Source organism: Astatotilapia calliptera, chromosome 20 (assembly GCF_900246225.1).
Source record: "Astatotilapia calliptera chromosome 20, fAstCal1.2, whole genome shotgun sequence".
In the NCBI taxonomy this organism is placed as follows: domain Eukaryota; kingdom Metazoa; phylum Chordata; class Actinopteri; order Cichliformes; family Cichlidae; genus Astatotilapia; species Astatotilapia calliptera.
Window position 1 is genome coordinate 16,652,643 of NC_039321.1, and position 22,309 is coordinate 16,674,951.

A 22,309-nucleotide genomic window follows, 5' to 3' on the forward strand; every position below is an offset into this window, starting at 1 on the left:
AGCGCCTACATACTTTCTGGATGTTAATGGTAAACACACAGGTTTATAGAATGTGGCTCACTCACCCATGCGCACACATTCACACTCCAATGAGTGTATCGGGAGCTACTCAGGGTTAAGTATCTCGCCAAAGTATCCACGGGCAAGATGCAGGCTGGGGCAGCCAGGGATCAATTGGTAGATAATGTGGTCTGTATCATTTCTAAGTAATCTTCTAGGTGAATGTGTGAGTGTGTCCAGCGATGAAGCTAAGAATTGAATACAAAGACATATCTGATTTAAATCTCTTTTCACTGCATCCTTCATTTGTTTAACACAACTTACACGGTACATGTGGGCTCCACTCCAAGCTGAGAGGTTGTGAGCTACACCTCTATTTCACTGCCTGATAACTGTCAGTAAATGCATTTGAATGCGTTGCTCCTTGCAGCTAGAAGCGAGTGTGCTTATTGCTGCAGTTAAAGTCTATGAGCGCCTGCTGTCAGGCCTCACTGATCAAATCTGCAGCTCTTTGTGATGGCTGACAGAGCTTAGTGGGAGGTTTCAGGACTGAAGTTCTGTCAGTGTTGCTGGCCTTAATGTCTCAGAGTCACATCAGAATAAACTTTGCAGGACAGTTTTTTTCTTTCTAAATCTGTCTGAATTGAATATACCCGTGCCCTTTGGTGCCTGTAATGGTTTACCCAGAGCTGCTTTTGTACACATTTTTACACAGCTGGACAATAGAGCACCGCATAATCCCATCACGTTCATATACTACTAACCAGCCAGCCCCGGTCCTTCTTGTCTTGCGTTTTTCCTGCCGGATGGCTCACTTACCAGTTTGCTGTGGTGTCGGTCCTCAGAATCATCACTCATGTGCTTCCCTGGAGAGAATCTTGTTGTGGCGGACAGAAGTTGGCCACAGTAGTAGTTCTATTCAAGAGATCCACTAATGAGCAGAACAAGTTCTGCTTTTGGCAGCCGCACCACAAGAACATGGAACAACCACACTTGTGGTTCATGGACAGGAGAAACAATTACAGCAAGCAATAAACCTTTTACTCTGCACACAGCAGGCCTGTGTGTGTTGTTTAAGGGTATCAGTAGAAAATGTAACCACGCAGGTAAAGTGTAGGTCAGAGTTGATTCTCAGTTTTCCCATTTAGTAAGTCAAGAAGGAAAAAGGGATAAAGTGGGCTATAAATATGATTCCTCAAAAATTCCTGGCAAAATAAAAACAGTTTTTAGGAGAGTCAGGATATGAGAAGACTGAGAGATGGAAATGACATGGAGCAAGGTTCAGTTCAGTCCAGCCATGGACTGTGGGCTTAACCCTGCAGGGGATAGAAGCCATGTACTCGTGTTTTATCTTTAAGCAATTAACAGCACTCAAGTCCAAATGTAATGATGGCGTTCTGTCAATTAAACCTGATCAAGTCACAGCCAGCGCACAGCTCATGAATCAGATTAACAAGAGCTTTCAACACGTCAATTACCAACAATTAAAAGTAAAATACGTCTTTGCTTCTGGTCTAATCTTCAACGCTATATACTTTCAGGAGTTTGATTAAAGGTGACTTTTTCAGGAGCTCACAGGCTTCAGCTTAAGTTTACTAAATTGGACAGAAGGACAGAAGGAACGATTAATGTGGTGAACTCTGATTTGACAAATGACTCCTGAGGATCGTTTTCAGACAGAGGAAGCTAACCCACTGCCAAACATAAATAAGAATTAAAGATAAATAGACTGACCAAGTATATCAGTAGGCATAGGACCTATTCTGTGTCATTTATGGCGCCATTATATCATCCTTGGACTCTAATAGTGTAGCTTTGCATTCACAGTTCAAAATAATCTTTATGGTCAAAATCACAGTGTTAGCAGCTGGAATAAGTAGAGAGAGGTGGGAAGTGTTTGACCTGATAAACCTCCCGCGCTGTCATTACTAACATTGGGAGGTGTCCATTCAGATGTCTCTGAGGATGAGCTGTGAGGTCAAGGGTCAATTCCAAACCCACAGGTCAAAGGAGGGGTTAATTGGCGTGTGTCATTATGTGTGCGCGACAAAAGCGAGAAAGGACTCAGGCTGATCACAGGAACAAAAGAGTCAGCCATCCCTTCACTCTTCTTTTCTTTTCACATGCTAGTTTCTTTTCTTCATGACTCCAGTTAGAAGTAGGAGCTGCAGTGAGACGGCCATATGTGTTGGTGAAGCACAAATAAGCTCTGGCAAAAAGGCTAGTTACCTTTAGACGCCTACCTTTAGTATTCGAAACCATTTAAAGTGCAGTTGAAGGAGGCACCAACTCATCATTACTCTGTAGGAACGAAAGGAAAGAGCTGGGAATAAGAAAGAAAAGAAAGCAAGCAAACCTGAACATAAAAAAGGGATCTGGATTGCCTCATCGCACAAAGTAAATCCTCTGTAATACACCTTTCTTGCAGGTTTATGTGTGTAGGAATTTGGCTTTTTTGAACTGCTGATACCCTCCTCGTGTGTGTGTGTGTGTGTGTGTGTGTGTGTGTGTGTGTGTGTGTGTGTGTGTGTGTGTGTGTGTGTGTGTGTGTGTGTGTGTGGGCAGGTGAGAGCTGGTTAGGCAGTGGGAACGAGAGAGTGTGTTCCCAAAGCCTTTGTAAGCGACAGCCTCCGGAAATGTGCAGATGCCAGAACAATGGTGCACTAAAGCCTGCTAACCACCAGTACTAGAAACAGAGAGAGAGGGGGGGAGACAGAGCCTGATTAAATAGAAGGGGGGTGGGGGGTACAATCAGGATAGAATCAGGACAATGAGAAAGAAGAGGGAGAGAAAGACTTTAGACACAGGGGTGGAGGGAGAGAGTAAACCTGTTTGTATAAAAGGACCATGAGTTGGGTTTCCTGGGCAGGAGCTTTTCTGGATGAAAAGGGGAGGTGCAGATAAACTAAAGGAAGGAGGACTTGAGGATGGGGGAGGTGATGGAGAGGAACAGGAAATGGTGCTGGCCTCATTAAAAACAATGAAGTGGCTGGTGAAGTTATGAACCTGAGTGGAGCTGCTGTGAGTCTCAAGGAGAACGAATGCGCAGCTGTAAAGAAGCGTGACCTGTGACCTGTCGTATGAAGACACACGATTGCAGACACATAGCTTTAGTTAGCCACTGTAAATGTTAATGACATAACACACTTTGAAAAAATCACAATGTTATTATTATTCACAGAAACATGTGAGACTAGGGAAAGCACGGTGTAGTTTAAAGTGGGCCTATTCTGCTCATCATGTTTTAGCTCCTCCCTGTTTTAGAGGTTAAGGACACTCTCACTTTAGGCCAGCTGTTTTCTGATTGGTTTCCCTTTGTAAGAGCAGCAGGTGGGTGGGGCTTCTGTGCTCATAGCTAGCAAGGATTCCTTGAGATGAGACTAATCCCATAAAGATCAAAGAAGGGAATAAACATGTTAAAGAGTTATGAAGCCTGAGCCTTTGGTTAACATGGATTAATTGTTCACACAATCTTTGTTCATGCTTAGTATGAGCATCATCCATTGGAACAGAATATACATCCAAAGGAAGTAAGGACGATTTGTGATGTGAGCGTGCAATCAAAAGTATGAAAGGAAAGCAGTTTTTATGCTAGATTAACAAATTATTTTCAGCAAATGTTATGAATGATGTTATGAATGGATACTTTTTATTCAATAAGATGTGGCTCTAATATCCACAAGAAGCAGAAATATGAATGTCCTTTTCCTTTCCAAAAACTGTGGCTGCACTGTCTTTATGTTTGTCAGATGCCAGGAGCTTTTATTGCTACGGGCCACAGGCTAAGTCCAATAACAGGATTAATGGAGTTCTGTAGCATAGCTTGTTAAAAACTAGCTATGCTCTCAGACGCGACCACACCTGATAGCAGACAAGCAGCAATTAGAATGTGACGCTGCAGTGTGGGAGGGTTGAAGGAAGGAGACGGAAGGGAGGGAGGACAGAAGGAAAAGGGGGATGAAGTCGAGACAAAGAGAAGAAGAAAGGAAGAAGGGAAGGATGGATTTGGTGTGCTTAGCATTTTCTTGAGATATTTGAAATTTTACTTGAGTTGCAGTGGAAGAAGTCACAGTGTGTGGTGCTTTCATCTTGGAGGCCTGTAATTACACACACACACATGCACGTGCGCATACACACACACCCCCACATGTAACCATGTACATATATAATGTTTCTTGTAACCTTGGGCTAGCTGTTTCATATGTTCCAAGTCACTGAATGAACAGTCCATGATTTACTGCTGAAATCAGATATGTATACTCCACAAAATGATGCATTAAAAATGTACTTCATTGAATATTATACTGCCCCCAAGGATTTTGGAGGCTTGTTTTTTATAAGTCATAGTTACAGGCTATTACACACTAATGAAAACATGGATGTAATGACTACATTGCATTTTTGCAAGTGGATCTATATCTTGCTCCTTTCAGGCAAGCATACAAGCTCCTACAGTGTGGCCTTATGGTCTTAGGTCATTGTGATTGCCCCGCCATGTTACAAATACTGCACCCATTTTCTATCTCCGTATTTCCCCACACCTCTCTTTCTACTCATAAAACTTACAATGGCTGTTGCTTCAATGCAGGAAAAAAAAGAAACCTTCTTTTGTGGCTGCTGCAGATTGTGGTACATAGAAGAGCCTGCTGTCTGTACTGAGTCAGACCCCGTTAGTCCTCTTTTTGGGAGTGTTTTTTTTTTCTTCAGGTAAACGTCATTGTTTCACCTTGTGAATCCAGTAGGTCCCACACTGCAGTGGAAAGAGAAAGGCCGGAAGAGCTTATAAGGGGAATTTCCTGTAAGTGTGCCACACCTGCCCTGAGCTCCTGCAGTGAAAAAAGGGTGAATATAAATGCAAAAAGACCCAGTTTGAGATACAGAAAACTTAACAATTCTTGGTTACCTTTGCTCCTCTCTCAAGGGACTAATGGGGTCATTGTCAGTTCAGACCTGGTATTACAAAATGACTTCATGAAAGCAGTATTCCCCAGTGTATTTTAAATTGTGCTCAGAGGATCTGACCTAAGCCTCAAGCCACACAAAGGTTACCCTCCTCTCTTTTACACATGTGGCAATTTCAGCATTTATCAAGCCGACACAGTGCAATTATGTTATTAAAGTCACTTAGAGTCACATACAGGAATGTGAGCACAAGAATAGACCACACTAAATGCTAATTTCAAGTCCCATGTGATGCTTTCAGTTTTCCCTCTAAGTGGAGCCAGATTTTCTTCATCAGGCACTCTGATTAGCACGTCCAGCAAACGAGTATGGAGTCTGCTCGGTGCTCTGGGTCACCTGCTGAGCACCAAGGCAAATACACAGCACCGTAATCACTAAAGAGACCCACAGGAGTGCAGTCTCTTTGGTTAAATGACCGAAGGAAAAGCTGCACCCAGCATCTGGTGGCCACGTGTGCCTCGTATTTGGTGGATTTATTGACCTTTAGACAACATGGCAGGGGGAGTGTGGCTGGTAGATCATTTTTAGGTTACAGCAAACATCTCACACAATCCTGCTAAATCTGACCTGCAGTGTTTCCATAACTCCCTCTGATCACATAAAGCTTACACTTTGTAGGTGTTATGTGATGGGACTCTACTATTTTGCCAGTTTTGCAGTGGGGACTTTAACATCAGCAGCATTTAAAGATACCGTAATTGCACAGCATAGATATATATCCACTCAAAGTTAGGTCTTGACTCCTTCTATCCATCCCAGCTGCAACAGGGTGAAAGATGGGGTGCACCCTGGACAGGCCACCAGTTTGTAAGCCTGTTTGACCAGTTTAATCTCCATAAGATGGAGATTACGCTGGATAAACTCACGAATATATGAATTATTCATGCAATCTAACATTTGATTGTGTTGATGTAGCTGACTAATGTATGTGAATTTCCCATTTGCTCATTCCCTGATGAAAAAACTAAGATAAAAACAGACATTGTTCTAGCTCCTCACTCCCCTGCCCACCTGTTACTCACAGTGTCTTGTTCCATATTTTCTCTCCGGTGCGGAGCAGCTCAGACATCTCCAGGACGGGACAGGAATGTGAGCATATCCTCTATTCCAACCAGCTGCTTCTCAGTGCCATGCCTTGTTAATGTAACAGTCTGTGTAATGGGCAGCGCCTGGCCTTGCTCACTGAAACTCTTGCGTTTTAGATATCAATGCAGGCGGTCAGTAATAAACAGTTGGGAAAGACTCAGAGGAGACGTCGGAGTTTTTATTATAGAAATGATTTGAAATACAAACTTTAATTGGTTTAAGACTTCACGTGTAAATGAAGTGAAATGTGTAAATAATGGCTTGTGTGTCTGTGGTAACTCCAGTTACTGCAGTTTTGAATTATGGTGTGCATCTGTAAGATGTCTCAGAGAAAGCGTACTAGAGCCCTCCATGTTAGCCTTGTTGATTATGACATTTTCCCCAAGATCCATGGCCCTGCTCTTAGGGTCTGCTTTTGTAATAATAATTTTGAGATAATAAAGAAATAATTTTGCTCTTATTCAGTAAAACTTTTGTCTCAGCCACTGATTTATTAGATTTTACAAGAATTTTGACAGATGTCAAGATTGTCGTGGGCCCTACGCTTAGCCTTGAATCTCTAACAAGAAAGTAAGAAATACAGACACAGTATCGTCTCTGCTATGGACATCATTTACTTAAATGATGGGTTACATCAAGGTTAGCAACTATTTTTAGGAAGGAGGCCTTTTTCAGTAATGAACAAGGTGAGCGGGAGGTCAGAGTGGTGAATCCACCGCTCTGACCTCCCGGTGCAGTAGACATTAAGGGAGGAGAGAGATGGGAGGTGAGCTGTGAGGTGAGGAGGAGGAAGACCAGCTGGTTGTTTGGCTGTGGGAGTTAACCGTCCATCAGCTAAGTGCCGAGCAAAGAGAGGACGGAGACGCATGGAAGGGGAATGTAAACTAATTAGCTAGGAGGAGTTAAAAATAAAAGCAGTTGACTTCTCTTTGCCGGGCCCTTAAAGCAGCTATGCCATGGTGACTGCTAAACATATCTGTGGTGCCTTCTAGTCCCACACTGTCTTATGTCATGCAGCTCTTAAATGATGCTAATCCTGTCTGTTCACTTCCCCGGGTGAGCTAATATTGGATCTGACCCTTCCATCATTTTATTAATGTTGGATGCATGTATTGTCTGTGTTCTCCCAGCAAATACGTGTGTCCTTACGTGCTTTCTCTTCAGTCCAATTTTTGACTGTTTGCCTTGGTTTCCTGCAGAGTTTACACTGGTTCATGTGACAGCAAACTGTCTTGCCAGACCGTGCTTCTGGAATGTACCACGCTGATGTCACATCCCACTCACACACACAGAGCTAGAGGTTTTCATTAGTCTGTGGATTAGATGGGTACAGCTGAGTGACAAATTTAAGGAAATTAAAGAGGCAAACTGAAAGAAGGAAAACCGTTTTACAGCTTTGTGATGGTGATGATGTGAAACCATATGCAAACAAAGTGTAGCTGATTTATTCCTGTAGTGAGCTGCAGGCTTCTAGTTGGAGGTGATATCAGTACTTGACATATTAGCCCACTACCATTCAGATTTATCACAGCTGTTGCAGTGCAGTTTCATCTCTGCACAGATTATGCATGCTGACTTTGAAAAACTAACAATATATTAATCTTAGGCTAGCTAATATAGTTGGTACTGAGTGAAAAGTATCGTTCTAACAGACTGTTCTCCTTCACTTTCTCAGTTTGCTTTGTGTGTTTGTTAGGCGAAGGTGTGTAGTATAAAACCAGACACAATTTCATAAAAAGTACTGAAGGTTGCAGATTCTGTCCACAAACTTTTACATTTTTAATTGTTCTTTTTTTCCCACATGCCAGTTTTTACAATGAGAATGTTTCACTGGTAGAAATCTTCTGTAATCTGTCACCAGTCTCTAGGCAGCGAAGAGTTACAGTAAAGTATGTAAATGCTGAGAGCAAAGGAGGTCATCTCATGCTGACAACTGAGAAACATTTCTCAAGATTTTTGTGAAATAGTGCCGATTTAATGTGGTATATGGTCTGCTTATAGAGAATGGTCAGAATTTGAGTGCAATCAGTGGCAAATATGAAAGGAATAAACAGGGTTCGTACGGGTGCTTGAAAATGCTTGAATTTTAATATTGTCCTTTCAAGTGTTTGTATTTTGGATGCGGTGCTTAAAACTGCTTGAAATTGTAACTGTATTTTATTCACAAATAACTATCTGATTGAATACTTTTCTTATCAGATAGAGAATTAAAATGAGCCGCAAAGTCTAAAAGCTAAATTTCTCCACCTGAGCTGCCTTGCTGGCAACCTTATCCTTTTAGTATTGTTGTGTGGTGCATTTTTCTTTGTTTTAGCAAAAGGGTAACAAAGGCATTTAAATCAACCTAGGATGATTTGTTTTCATTTTCACGTGTTGTTACTGAGGTGATGTGAAGTGAAACGTGCATCCTTGTTTTTTGGGAATGTGCTGGAAAAGCTACAAAATTCACCTTGATAGTGCTTGAATTTGACCCTGAAAAAGGTGTATGAACCCTTAATAAAAGCAGACTTCACTTGGAGGAGGTGTGTGTGTGTGTGTATCGAGGGTGGTGAATTCATTTCTGAAAGCTCCGCAGAGTTTAATCTGTATCACTGCCTCTGACAGTCAGAGACTTTCCTTATGTGGAAGACCTTTCGCCTGAGAGCCAAATTTAACCATCCAAGGGCATGAATGTAATGATTTCATGTCATGTTTTTAACTCAAGCTGAGAATAGGTTAACAGCTGTTGGCAGTAGTACACGACATGGAAAGCAAAAGCAGTTTTTACGGTCTGATGTCAAGATTATTAGAGAACAAATATAAATAAATAAGAATGTGCTATGTGGCTGCAAGATGATGTACAAGCTACATTCAGTATGGTTTTACTAGGGTGTTACAAAAGCCTGGTTGAACAGCACTGTTTTGCAGCCTTTGTGACACACACACACACACACACACACACACACTGCACATACCAGTAGCAGTGCCCGAGCCTCCCCTTTTTTCTTTCAGCTGTCACCCCACGTTTCACTTTGCATTCCTTTAATGACAGTATATCAGAAAAATTGAGGAGAAGAAGGAAGGAAGCAGCTGATGCACTGGATTGTCCTTGTGACATGGGCCTTGACATCCCCTCACTTCCATCAGTCATCAACATAATTATCAGTGCTGCAGTTTTTATTATGTTCTTGAAAAACTGATTAAATGATTAAAGGTAGTTTCCTTGAACCTAATACTGCTCCCTCTTGTTTTTAGTGCATGTTTGTGATCAAAAGTTCAAAGGTAAAAGCAAAGATATGCAATGTAAATTGATTTAAAACAAAAGTAGATCATCCGATAAGCCAGAATGAGCAAATGGCATTTTGTTGGTTGGTAAACTATGAGGGTTATAGGGTCACGGTCCAAGTCCAACAATGTTAGGTCCACTTTTAAAGAGACATTCAGTAATGCCAGCTAACAGCAGCTAACAGTGACACAGACATTGGTGCTTACCCACAGAAAATGTCAGGATATCCTCAACAATTCAGATCAGTACTGCTGTCATTAGACAGAAGAAGAGTATCTGCGGTAAATGGGGGATAAACAGTGTAGAAAAGTCAGCCATTGCTGTTTTTTTCTGCATTATCCTTGGATTATGTATTTGGAATTGTAAGGGGTAAGAAAACGGAATACAGACTGCAATTTAGTGACATCTAGTGGTAAGATTTTATACACTGGACCTTTAAAATCTGTCTGATTACTGTTGTCCTCTTCTTCTTCTTTTGGCAGCCCCCTTTAGGGGTTGCAACAGAGGTTCATTCATTGGAAAAAATATGTATTCCCTGGCCAGTTGGCGATTGTGGAAAGCTGCTTGCTGTTGCTAGGAAAAATTGTTTGCAGTAAAACACATGGTGCTGCACAGACAACCTCCTTTGCATTTGCTTTGGTTGTTGGCAGATTTCTGAAGTCATCAGTAGTTTCTATGGAGGATGCTGACTTGTTTGCAAACAGTTGCCAACCATGTGCTAAGCAGTTGTGAAACTGTGAAGCTAAAGTTAAAAAAGGATCCCCGCTCTCTTCAAAGTTTTGTAATGTGTTAGTTTCAGAATGAAAGTTACAGCTTTAACTTAGAGGGTGAATAGTCCCTGCTTCTGCTTTGCATTGTTCTTTTTTAAGCTTCATTACTGCTAAGTGCTTAGTTAGTGAGTGTTTTGAGACAAGTTGGCGTCTTCCAATTGCATGGAGGTTTATGGTGCAGCACTGTCTTTGTGACCAATCTGTTCATTATCCTACATGTCTTGTTTTTACAAGTGGTGATGTCATCCTGGGAGCACAGCGTAAAGCCGGTGAATTTTTCACAGAGAGATAAAAGACATCCAGAAACCTAGTGATTACACGACACATTAGATGTCTGTTTTACTCCTCCACCCTCTCCTCTCCACCTCTGATACATGTACACATGAACACCTTTGAGAGTGTGTCAGTAGTTTCCCAAATAGGTATCAAGTAGCATCTGTGTATATCCTCTCATTGTCTGCACAAAGGCTGTCTCTCTTTTTTCTTTCACCCATCAAACCATCCATCTGACTCGCTCAGTGTCCTCTCAATGTCAGATTTCTTTGATAATAATAACTGCTCAACAAATCCTCTAACAGGTGTCTTTTGTGTAATCAACAAGCACACAGTTGTTCACTTAAAAGGGGGGCTACAAAAGGTTAAAGTGCCTTTAAACTGTCATTTGAGCCATGAGTTTAAATACATTAATGAGTGTATCTTCATGCAGAAGAAGATAGAAGAAGTGTTGGTGTAGATGCACAGGTGTGTGTGAGACTGTGACCTCATCTGCTTGTTGCGCACTTAGCTTCAACAAATGTGAAACTTTGTCAAATGCCAGTCAAACACAGGTTTCCTCCGTAGTGTATGTCAGGATTGGGTGTGTCATATGTCAGTGTCCATGTGAAACCCTCTGCGCTGTTGCCATCAGGCTCCTGTCTGAGCTCTCAGGTCATCTGACCCAGCGGTCCCCAACTTTTTTTGCGCCACGGACCGGTTTATGCCCGACAATATTTTCACGGACCGGCCTTTAAGGTGTCGCGGATAAATACAACAAAATAAAACTAGTACCGGTACCGAAAAAAAGAAGATTTATTCATAACACATGTGACAAGACCCAGGAAAACCGAGTTAACGATAAAAACGATAACAAAATAATGCTAAAAACCGATAAAAACCCTGAAAACCATACATTTCATACCCAAGCCTCAACTCTCGCGGCCCGGTACCAAACGACTCACGGACCGGTACCGGTCCATGGCCCGAGGACATATACAAAAATCTAAGCAGAAGCTCTTAGGGGACAGAGCGTTCCCCATTGTTGCCCTGAGGTTATGGCATAAATTGCCTTTGGACATTAGACAGTCACCTGCATTGTCCATATTTCAACTGCCTCATCTGAGAGTATAAAGGTATAGCAGGTATAGCACCTAGTCTTTCCTTATGTGTGTAAGCATTAAAAATATCAGTGTTTCACAGAAACGCCCAATTATGCAGAAGGTTGATGTCATGGCAGGCTCACAGTAGTCATTTAGACGAACGTTACTCCCTCTTGAGAAAATGAGCTGAAACTGAGGCACATAAAAGGTTCAAAATAAGTGTGCTGTCAGTTAAGTTTTGGAGCCTTGCCCAAAGGCTTTCAGAATCCCACTGGCTCACCAAGATCTCAATAAATGCATGTAGTTTATTCTGCTACAAAAAAAGTTCATAGTAAGTTGTTAAGTGTTAGCATTTTATCTTTTAGGGCCATTTAAAGTGCATTCATAGAGAGGGAGGGAGGATTAGAAACACCTGTTATTTGACAGCCCATAGACTGACAACAAGCACCCGAAGATCTCGTCTCATACCAGTTTCCTCATAGCAGTACATACACAAACGATCAGAGGTCCCAGGAGGAGGAACTCACGTCAAGATGTCCGGTGGAATGTGTGATGGCTGCTGCTGGTTGTCATGAAAGTTTATGAGGTTTATTTTAACTCCCACACATAGCACTGCTGTTCAGTCACAGCGAGGCTCTAGTTTTGTATCACCTAGACGCCCTGTCTCGGTACTTTGTGGTGCTCACCAAATCTATAAAAAACAGGTGTTTCTGCTTTTTTACGTAGCTTACAAGTCTGGCTTAGAGTAAATAATCACATCCCTATTATAATCACCATCAATAAAAAGGAAACCTGCATTGGCTTCTTCCCATTGGCTTTTAGCCAGCGCCTGTGCTCGGGTCATTTCTTTGGAACACATCAGAGCCTGTTAACCTTCAGAGCTGCTTTGACATAATGTTGTCCCAACACTGAAATATTTCTTGCTACTGTTTGATTGAGAATTCAGCTATGACTTATTGATAAAATCAGATTTTTGTTTTGTTTTTTTTATAGCTGAGCATTATTCTTTGTATGTGGCCAGTACAGCATATCTTTATTAACAAAAGTGCTACACTGTCAAAATGCACAAAGAACAATAGCACAGATGTCACACTGCTCATGCTGTTGTACAGATATGGACACAGAGGTCACTGAAATCTGTGTTTTCAGTTTCATATATAATATCATTGATAATCTGTAGAAGCAAACTAATTTGTACATAGTTATTTTTGACCATTAGCTCATATTATTTCCTTACAGGGAGTGATGTGAGAATTTCCTGATGTTAAAGGCCATTGCTAACTATATCTGCCACCATTTCAAAAGTTTCTCTTTGATATTTTGCAGGGACTCACAATGGATGTTGATGAAACTAATGCAGCAGTATTCCATTGACTCAAAGCTGCACATGTTTAGTTTCACTACCCATCCTAGAGTCTTTTCCTTGGGAAGTGATAAGAGCTTGTGATGTTGTCTAAATAATCAGGTCAGAATGGAGGGTACTGATTAGGTCTGCTTTACTTGCCAACTCAAGCTCGTGAGTGGGTGCACTGCTGGACAGTGATGCAACCATTGTTTCCTGTTCGCTTTAATGAATTTCCTGTGTTCTTTCCTTCAGTCCTGACTGTTGCTGTTGGTCAGGACCCCAGTCAAAGCCACGGCTGTGCCCATGGCAGCTGTTACCCAGCAACTGGGGATTTACTGGTTGGACGAGAGAAGAACCTTAAAGCCTCATCCACGTGTGGAATGAGATGGAAAGAGCCTTACTGCATTGTCAGTCATTTGCAGGTAAGTGTTTTTGTTGAACTCTGCTTTAATCTCAAGTAACAATTGAAGGAGTTAAATGTGTTTCTTCACTACATTCTGTCTGTGACTCTGTCACACTTCCTATTTTGCTGTCCTGCCGCAGGATGAAAAGAAGTGTTTTGACTGTGACTCGCGACGGCCTTATAATCCACTGTACAACACCATCAGTCACCGGATAGAGAATGTAATCACTACCTTTAAGCCTCACCGCAAGAAGTCCTGGTGGCAGTCTGAGAATGGTGAGGAGACTTTATGGTCATCTACTGATTTCCAAGCCAAGTTTTTGAATAAAATCTCTTTGGGAATCATCTTGTTGGTGCAAAAAACCATTTTACCTGTAAATGAAAATAACTGAAAAAAAGCAGCTGTTGTCCAAAAACAATGTTCAAAAACTTTCAGAAAGCCTGGAGAACTATTGCTAAAAACAACTTTAAAACTGTAAGAGAGTCTAGCTCTTTGGAAGCAAAATATGAAGACATGAGGAGTGATTTTATGATTGATGAGACCTACAGTGGGTTTTTGTTATTGTTAAATGTCTCTTAGATTAGCGTGAAATTTTGCATAGTTTTCACACTTTCCTGTCAACCTCAGATGTACTCTGTGTTTAGTGTGTTTTGCGAATATTATCAGCATGTGCCAGATCATGTTAGCATTCATGTTAGCATGTAGCTTAAAGACTGCTGGACATAAGAGCAGTAGACTCATCATATTCCCACATAGCAAAATTGGTATGGCCCTGATCTGGCCCACACAATGTGCTTACACATGTCCCACATACCGCAAAGAATGACGGCCCTTTGGTGGCCCAGATCTCGCTTGCCTGAGATGGGCCAGCACAAGGAGTATAGTATTGCAACATGGCATTTGGGTCTTCTAACTAAAATAGGAAAATAGGAACATAAATAGTGCCATCATTGCCAGACCTGGCCCACATCTGGTTGACATACACCCTGCCATGACACCGGTCAGTCAGAAGTGCCAGTTTAATACCAGATCTGGGGCAGACCTGTTTTCTATGATCCTGGGCCACATAACCCAAACCACAATCAAGCTAGATGATAAATGGCCTGCATTTGTATAGCGCTTTACTTAGTCCCTAAGTACCCCAAAGCGCTTTACACTACATTCAGTCATTCACCCATTCACACACATATTCACACACTGATTATGGCAAGTGCACTGACAGAGGCGAGGCTGCCGGACACCACCGGAGAAATACAGTATTAGTTTTGTACACTTATACACACACACACACACACACACACACACACACACACACACACACACACACACACACTCAACCACACACTGTGGCCAGCATCCTCTGAACAGCTACAGATGTCCTTAATAACAGAGTGAGCTCTGCATGCTGTGGCATCTGAACAGAGTGAGGGAAAAGGAGAAGATGAAAAGTTAAGACTCTGATGTCAAAATAAGAGTGAGAATAAGTGGAATATTTAAGACAGGGTGGTGCACAGTAATAAAAACAGGAAGAGGGACAAACTATAACTGTTTTTTTCCAGGTGAGTTAAATTCTTCATCACTATAAGTGGTCGTAAGGATCTGTGCATGACTGGCCAATTTGACACAGTGCTCGTTTTAGTTGTTTGTGAGTCATTCCACAGTAACAGAGTGGTGTTGATGACAGCACTGTGAAGCTCTAGACCCAGAATAGATCGGGGAGAAACAGAAGAAGAAAAAGAGGGGCAGGAAGTACAGTGACTATTTTTACTCCTGGTAGCTGCAGCTTTTTCCATGGCATCTTTGTGGCATTTGTTTGGTGAATGTGGCAGCGCTCACAGAAGGCCACTTTGATAAGGACACAGTGCGTTGATTGTCTTTACATATTAAATAGAAAGCCCATTTCCTGGGGATTGCATGCAAAAATTACAAGGACATGCAGGAAAAAGCAAAAACCAAACAACCAAACCAAGCAACAGGAAATAACCAAAGGCAGTGATTAAGAATCCTGATGAAAACAGAAGGAGTCCAATAAAAGGACAGGACAACAATGAGGATGAGGATAAAACACAAGGAGGGAATTTAAAACACAGAAAGCCACACAAGGGACTGACCTTCAAAATAAAACAGGAAATTAACAAAAAACAAGCTTGATGCAGACATGGGGAAATATAGGAAACACACAAAAAAGTGTAGGATTATTAAAATTTAAAGGAGCTACAACTCTGTTAAATTTCTTGAATACTGATCAAGTAGCAGAGGGCATTGTTAATCATTTTCTGCTGCTTTGGTGTTACTGAATTTAATAACAGGTGAACTAGAGGGGCAACAATGGGACAACCTCCAAAACAGGAATGGTTTCAGAGGTAAGGGTCCCTATTGGTCGACTCCTCCAGGATAGCACATCAGTATGTACATTTGCCAGAAGGTTTGCTGTTTCTCCCAGCACATCTCAAAGCCATGGAGGAGACTCGAGAAGAGGGAGTTACTCTAGGAGAGCTGGCATTTGCTATAGAATACCAGAATCGGCAGGTCCACCACTGGCACCACTTTCACAGATTATGTTTTGATCCATTAGATGCTGCCCAGTTTCACCTCAGTCTGTTCAGGAGCTCAGTGGTCTTCTGGTCTAGATCTGGGAGGAGATCCTCCAGGACACCATCTGTCATCATCTGTCTCATTATATGAGCATGGGCCAACATTGTCAGGCATGCATACAAGCACATGAGGCTATACAAACTGAGTAGCATCTGAGTAGCTGCAGTGAAATTTCATGTGTTTTTAAAGTGTTCATTTATTTTTTTTTGAGCAGTGTACAAGGATCAGGCAAAAAATAAGCCTTCAACAGAATTATGAGTGTCAGGTGCTCAGTGGAGCAGGTGTGTTGTGTGCAAACTCATTATGTGTGTTTCGATTCAGTTACATAAAGCAAAAACTGATCTATAATAAAGGTCAGAATCTACTTTCTCCTCGTTTTCTTCTCTCTTTTCTGTGCCTCATCAGCTTCATAGTAGAGTGTGCTTGTCATTCTAGTCTAAGAGAGTCTGACCTTATTGTCTAATAACACATTGGTGTAGGAAAAAAAGAATCAAGAAAGACGTGCAAGCGACAGGAGGCCTGAAAGGAACCATAGGGAGGGGAATATGAGGACTGGGCTCTTACAAAAATGAGCTGTGCAGAGAGCATCATGGAAGAAGGTGCATGAGTTTCAGAACACTTTCACTGAAACTCTGGATGTTCTTACTCTGCCACTTCCACTGCCACACAGCAGCATCTACACGCAGATGATACAGCAACACGGGTAGAGTCTAGTGCCCAAAATATTTTATTAGTACTATGGAAAGATCCTTTTGGCTTTGTTACTGCAGAATTAACACAAAACAAGGAGAACAAGAGTGAAAGTAGAGTGGCCCTTCAGAGAGAGAGCTCTACAGCTCAGGAAGTATGTGGGCATTTCCGGCAGGCACTCCGCATTTCTCCTGCCAACAGTGAATGTTTTTCCTGTCAAGGATCCATTCCACCAGCCAAGTGTGTGGTTACCACTTCACATAATGCCATTAACCTTTATTCTGTGACATCCATCTGTGGGAAATGATCATTTGAATGTAAGCAGTTTATAAATTCTTCATGCAAACCAACTGACGGACATTAGCAGATACAGAATGAGTGAGCCTTATTAACATCTCTGCTATTCCTTGTCTTTGTTTCCACAGGAAAGTCGGATGTCTTTATCCAGCTGGATCTGGAAGCAGAGTTTCATTTTACTCACTTGATTATGACGTTCAAGGTTAGAAAAATATCACAGATCATTATTTTGACCTTCATATTTTCACATGCAGTCAAAATCATATATGAAACAAAAAGGCGTTGTTCTTTTACAGACTTTCCGGCCAGCAGCCATGCTGATTGAGCGTTCAGCAGATTTTGGTCGTACCTGGCAGATCTACCGCTACTTTGCCCATGACTGTGCCGCTGTCTTTCCTGGAGTCTCACAGGGTCCTCTGCGTAACATAAATGACATCATATGTGAGTCACGCTACTCTGATATTGAGCCATCGACAGAGGGAGAGGTGAGCGACTGTTTTGACGCACTAATCCAATTTGAGACAAATGTGAAAATGACCTTGATCTTAAAGCATTGTTTAAATCTTTGTCATTTAGGTGCTTTTTGTAGTCCACACGTAGGACACACTTACAGCCTGGTAGTTTATCAGTTTATAAAATTTCCTAGCAAGTAAAAAATTCCCAGTTTAATCCTGGAAGGAAACACAAATCTTTTTTAAGGTTTGCAACATGCAGGGCATTTGGTGTACAAATTAAATGCTGCTTTGCTGAGCCCTTGCGAATAAGGGAGCAGCTCAAAGTAGCTTTAGGTGTAGAAATTTACTTTCTCGCTGAGAGTCTTCGTGCCGTTTTGCTCTCACTCTCTTACCTTGTCTTGGACTGTAACCAGGGGGAAACAGCCTGGCTCAAAATCTGTCAGTGTGGTTCTTTTCTGGGGTAATTATTAAACTTTAAAAAGGAGGTAGGCTGTTTTGTTTGTTTCAGTTTTTTCCTTTTTGACAGAGCAATATCAAGAGTATCTATATTTTGTTCTGCTAATCCTTTGAAGGCTGGAAATTAAGTAGCAAGTCCTTTGTCAGTTTGGTCTCCAAAATAACAACACTTCTTTTAACAGATTCTGAGCTTTCAAGTAGCACCTACTGTCCTAAAAAAGGACAACTAACATTTTCTATTTGTTAATTTTGTCATACATGCATATAACATGATGTGGCATAATACACATATGTAACGCATGTGCATAATATTTATTTCCCGGCTTAGGTCATCTACAGAGTGTTGGATCCAGCCATCAAGATTCAGGATCCATATAGCCCGACTATACAGAGTAGGTCCCACACAACAGCCTGCAGCATGCAGCAGTCATCAAAAATGTTAAACAGATAAAACACCTGGTCTATATTGGCTGAATCTTTCTTTTTTGGGGTTTAATATTAAAACATATCAGGCATCATTTACATGTTCGTCTAACAAGTGAAAGGTTGTTGTTCAACTCCAAAACCTTTTATGCGGTTATGTCAGGAAAGGCATGCAGAGCTACCCCTTGTGACAAGGGAGCAGTTGAAAGTAGCTAGCTAAAATTAGCAATGGAAAAGTGCCTGTGAACTTGTTTTTATGTAATTTGTTTTATGTAATTTATATGTATTTTTAAGAGATCTCGGACAGTTAGCACATCTCAGAACAGAGAGGTCGTCCACAGTTTGCTGTGGACTTTCCTTTGCAGTAACTTCATTAACAACAGGATCAAGGTCTGACAGGAAGCAATGCTCTGTGTTCTCTTTGTGTGTTCAGGTCAGATGTTACACATGGATGTCTGATTTGGTGAAATAGCAGCCAGTCTCTCAACCAGTCTTGTGTTTCAACCAAAGAAACCTTCAAACCTTTTCCCTCACTGTCTTAAAGTTTGTCAGAACATGTCCATTCCCCTTCTGCTCCTTCTCTAGTCTGAATGGCCATGTGGTTTCCTCCTCCAATCACCCCAGACTAGAATAGCCTCTGCCCTGGTGACTGGATCCACTGGAGGTTTCTTCCTGTTAAAGGGGAGTTTTTCTTTCCCGCTGTCACCTCTTATGAGCAAGCTGTAAGTGCTTAGGTATTATTGTAGGGACTTTACCTTACAATATAAAGCACTTTGAGGCGACTGTTTTTGTGATTTGGTCCTATAGAAATAAAGTTTAATCAAATTGACATTGTTGCAGGGATAAACGTGTGTAAAGCTACTCTTACTCTGTATTGTTTTTCAGATAAAAAGTAGCAAACCACACCAGTGTCCTAGATTACACCCACCCTCATCACATCTGCTATTTTGTGCTGCTTTTGGTAGATTGAGTAGGTCATTACCGAAACGACATAGCTGTATCCATATTCAGAAGTTGGTACATTGTTGGTAGGCCACCCTTCAAAAACATTGGTGAATATCTTAATTTGCCCAGCTCAGTAATTATTGCCCTAAGAGTTCTTGATGAGCAGTTGCTTCTGTAAAAACAAGCTTCTGTTACAGTCTTATAATGAAGTACATGATCATGTAAATGAAATATTACTAGAAGACACCCATGACAAATGTGTAAAAAAAAATCAAACCAAACCCCCTGCCCTTTTCCCCTTCTAGTCATACTCACATTTATCATCATAAATCAAACTCCAGCAGACACAATTAGCTCTTGTTATTCAGCTGTGACACGTCTCTCTGGGGTGTGAAACATGGCCCTGCTGTGTGGAAGACATGGTGAGATGTGAAAAGCAGCTGTTTCTCTCCCACGCAGCCTCCCCGTCCTAACCCTCATATTTAGACTGGCAGGACATGAGAGCTTTTCCCAGAAACCCTAGCATGATTTCCAGTGCATCAGCAGAGGCTGTCCGGCTCAGTTGTTAAATATATTAGTGGAGCTGGTCCACATGTAGTACTCTAACTGCCTCACAGCTGAACTGTTTATATTTAATGTCTGCTGCTTGCAAGACAATTGATTATATCCAGTTATATCCATTATTAGTTCTTCTTCGGTTGCTGTTTAATTGTATCTTTGTCTCTTGAGGAAGAACCCAGCAGGGCACGTTACTGATGGACATTTACAATAATAATATTACTCACTTAATATTCACCTTTTGTGACCTAAATCCTTCGACCACACTCAGTACACACTCACTGGAATATTATACAGGAAGCTCAGTTGAGAACACAAAATCCTTAATTTTACTTGGTTTTCGGGTACTTGCCATAGCGTTCATGCAGTACTGACGTTCTGCAAAAATGTCTTTAGCATTACTGCAGTGATTTATAGGTCTGTGATATTTAGGAACTTTATATTATTCTTGATTGGTTTTTTTGCCCGGGTGGTTTCTGCTTTGTCGCAGTGAAGGGAAAGGTCCTGTGTTCTAACATGCACTATGCTACATAAACATTAGTTTGTGCGGCGACTGCTATTGGTAAACAGCTGGACTATAACCACAGAGAATGTTCCAGCATGTCGACAGGCTGAAAAGACAGACAAATCCCTCTGGAAAGCAGTGAGCTTCCTTCCCTAGCTCGTGCCAAATAGTTTCAGAAGATTAAGGTACAGGATGAGGGAAGGACTCTCTCAACGCCACATTCCATTACTGTCTGTCATTTTTGGACATGGTGTCAGTTTAAAGCTGAAGTTGTGCTTGATATATTCAGTTAGCAGCACCTGTAGTTTCTACTCTTTATAGCAGACAATTAAACAAGTCAAACAGGTGTAGTTCTCAAAGGTGTTTGAACTAAGACGCTAAAAAAATATTGCCAAAAATAAATTCATATATGACTGAAATATTTTTACCGTAGTGTAAGGAAGTACATATAAGGTGTTTGGACTGGCGGCAGCAACAAATGTAACGTCGAGGTACCTCAGAACTATGATGGCTAACCGATCCTTCCTCCATCCCAAATCATTAACTTCAGTTAGTGCGTAATGCTTTGCCTCACATTCAGCTCTGTCATGCTCCACTGGCTGACGTCCTCATGCTGCAGCAGTGATCCTTTGGACAGTTGTGTTTAATGGGGATGGACATCTTTTATAAACCCCTTTTTTTAAATTACTTTCGCTACCCCACTAATGTCATACATTAACTAAAAGAGTTTAGCTGTCATCTAGTTTTTTTCTTCCCACTGTCACCAGTGTTCACTGATAGGGGATCGTCTGATTGGTATATATTTTTTTCTATTGTCGGGGCTATACCTTTCAGTACAAAGTGCCTTGAGGTGCTTGTGATAAAGTTGAATTTAACTGAATTAAATTATTAGTAAGCTTAAAATATCTGCACCCTGTTCCTCTTCTGCTTATTCCATCTGTGTCTTCTTTCCATCAGACCAGCTAAAGATCACCAACTTGAGAGTGAATTTCACCAAGCTTCACACTCTGGGGGACAACCTGCTGGACCCCAGAGATGAAATCAAAGAGAAATACTACTATGCAATATACGAGCTTGTCGTTCGTGGAAACTGCTTTTGTTATGGCCATGCCTCAGAGTGTGCCCCCATTGATGGCATCGAGGATGATGTAGAAGGAATGGTGAGTGATGAAGTTTTCAAGAAAGAACAGTGACGTCAGAAAAATCCAATACAAACAGAATCTCACATGTTTTTTAACTAAGCAAAAAATATATGTATTTGTACTTTAGTTGGGTAACATCGGAGGTTTCTTCCTCTTAACAGGGAGTTTTTCCTTCCCACTGTCACCCCCGATGAGTGTTTGCTCATCGTGGTTCATCTGATTGATTATTGTCGGGTCTTTAACTTACATATAAAGTGCCTTGAGTTGACTGTAGTTGTGATTAGGCTCTACATTTTTAGTTTTGCTACTGTAACTGTCCACTTTCTGCTGGGACCCAACAAATTTCCCACGTGTGGGACTAATAAAGGGTTATCTTATCTTATCTTATATAAATAATATTGAATCCAACTGAATAGAATATAAGCTATATATATTATTTGCCTGCAGTCTCGAAGCCAGTGACAATGCCCACAACTACTACTTTGTAGTACTCACAGTATTAGCATATTAGATAAATTAATTGATAAAGTTGTTATTATGTAGAGACGATCATGAATATATGCCCAGAAAGAGATTTTATTAAACAGCTACATAAATATAAAATGAATGCTTATATCCCACAAAGTTAAGGGATGCATTTATTTGGCCAGTTAAAGTAGGAAAAATGAAACATGACTAGGTCTTACTCAACTCCCATTCCAGTTGCCAAACGTGCCATTAAACATTTGCTTGGTAAAGGTCTAATGGTGAAACATTCAACCCAGTACCATGGCAAAGGGTGTAAGCGTGCCTGACTGTGTGCACAGACTACGGTACAGAATACAGAGCAGTGCCTTTAATTAGCACATTACAGCCTGATTTTTCTCATCATTTCAGTGTTCTTCTTTAAGCCCCCATTCCCTTACTTCTTATCTCATGCTAAGGTTCATGGCAGGTGTGTCTGTAACCATAACACTAAGGGTTTGAACTGTGAGCAGTGCGACGACTTTTACAACGACCACCCCTGGAGGCCAGCTGAAGGACGCAACACCAATGCCTGCAAGAGTGAGTACGGAT

The 22,309-nt window shown here is 41.3% G+C and overlaps 1 protein-coding gene across 2 annotated transcripts in view; it reads left to right on the forward strand.

Annotated features, from left to right (window-relative positions):
• lamb2 (laminin, beta 2 (laminin S)) overlaps positions 1 to 22,309 on the forward strand; it is a 44,161-nt gene that overhangs the window by 1,259 nt on the left and 20,593 nt on the right. For both annotated transcript variants that reach the window (XM_026154317.1, XM_026154318.1), the window contains exons 3-9: positions 13,036 to 13,205; positions 13,327 to 13,462; positions 16,898 to 16,971; positions 17,066 to 17,254; positions 18,009 to 18,072; positions 21,069 to 21,271; positions 22,177 to 22,297. In XM_026154317.1, coding sequence (XP_026010102.1) covers positions 13,036 to 13,205; positions 13,327 to 13,462; positions 16,898 to 16,971; positions 17,066 to 17,254; positions 18,009 to 18,072; positions 21,069 to 21,271; positions 22,177 to 22,297 — 957 coding nt within the window. The remainder of the gene's footprint in view (positions 1 to 13,035; positions 13,206 to 13,326; positions 13,463 to 16,897; positions 16,972 to 17,065; positions 17,255 to 18,008; positions 18,073 to 21,068; positions 21,272 to 22,176; positions 22,298 to 22,309) is intronic.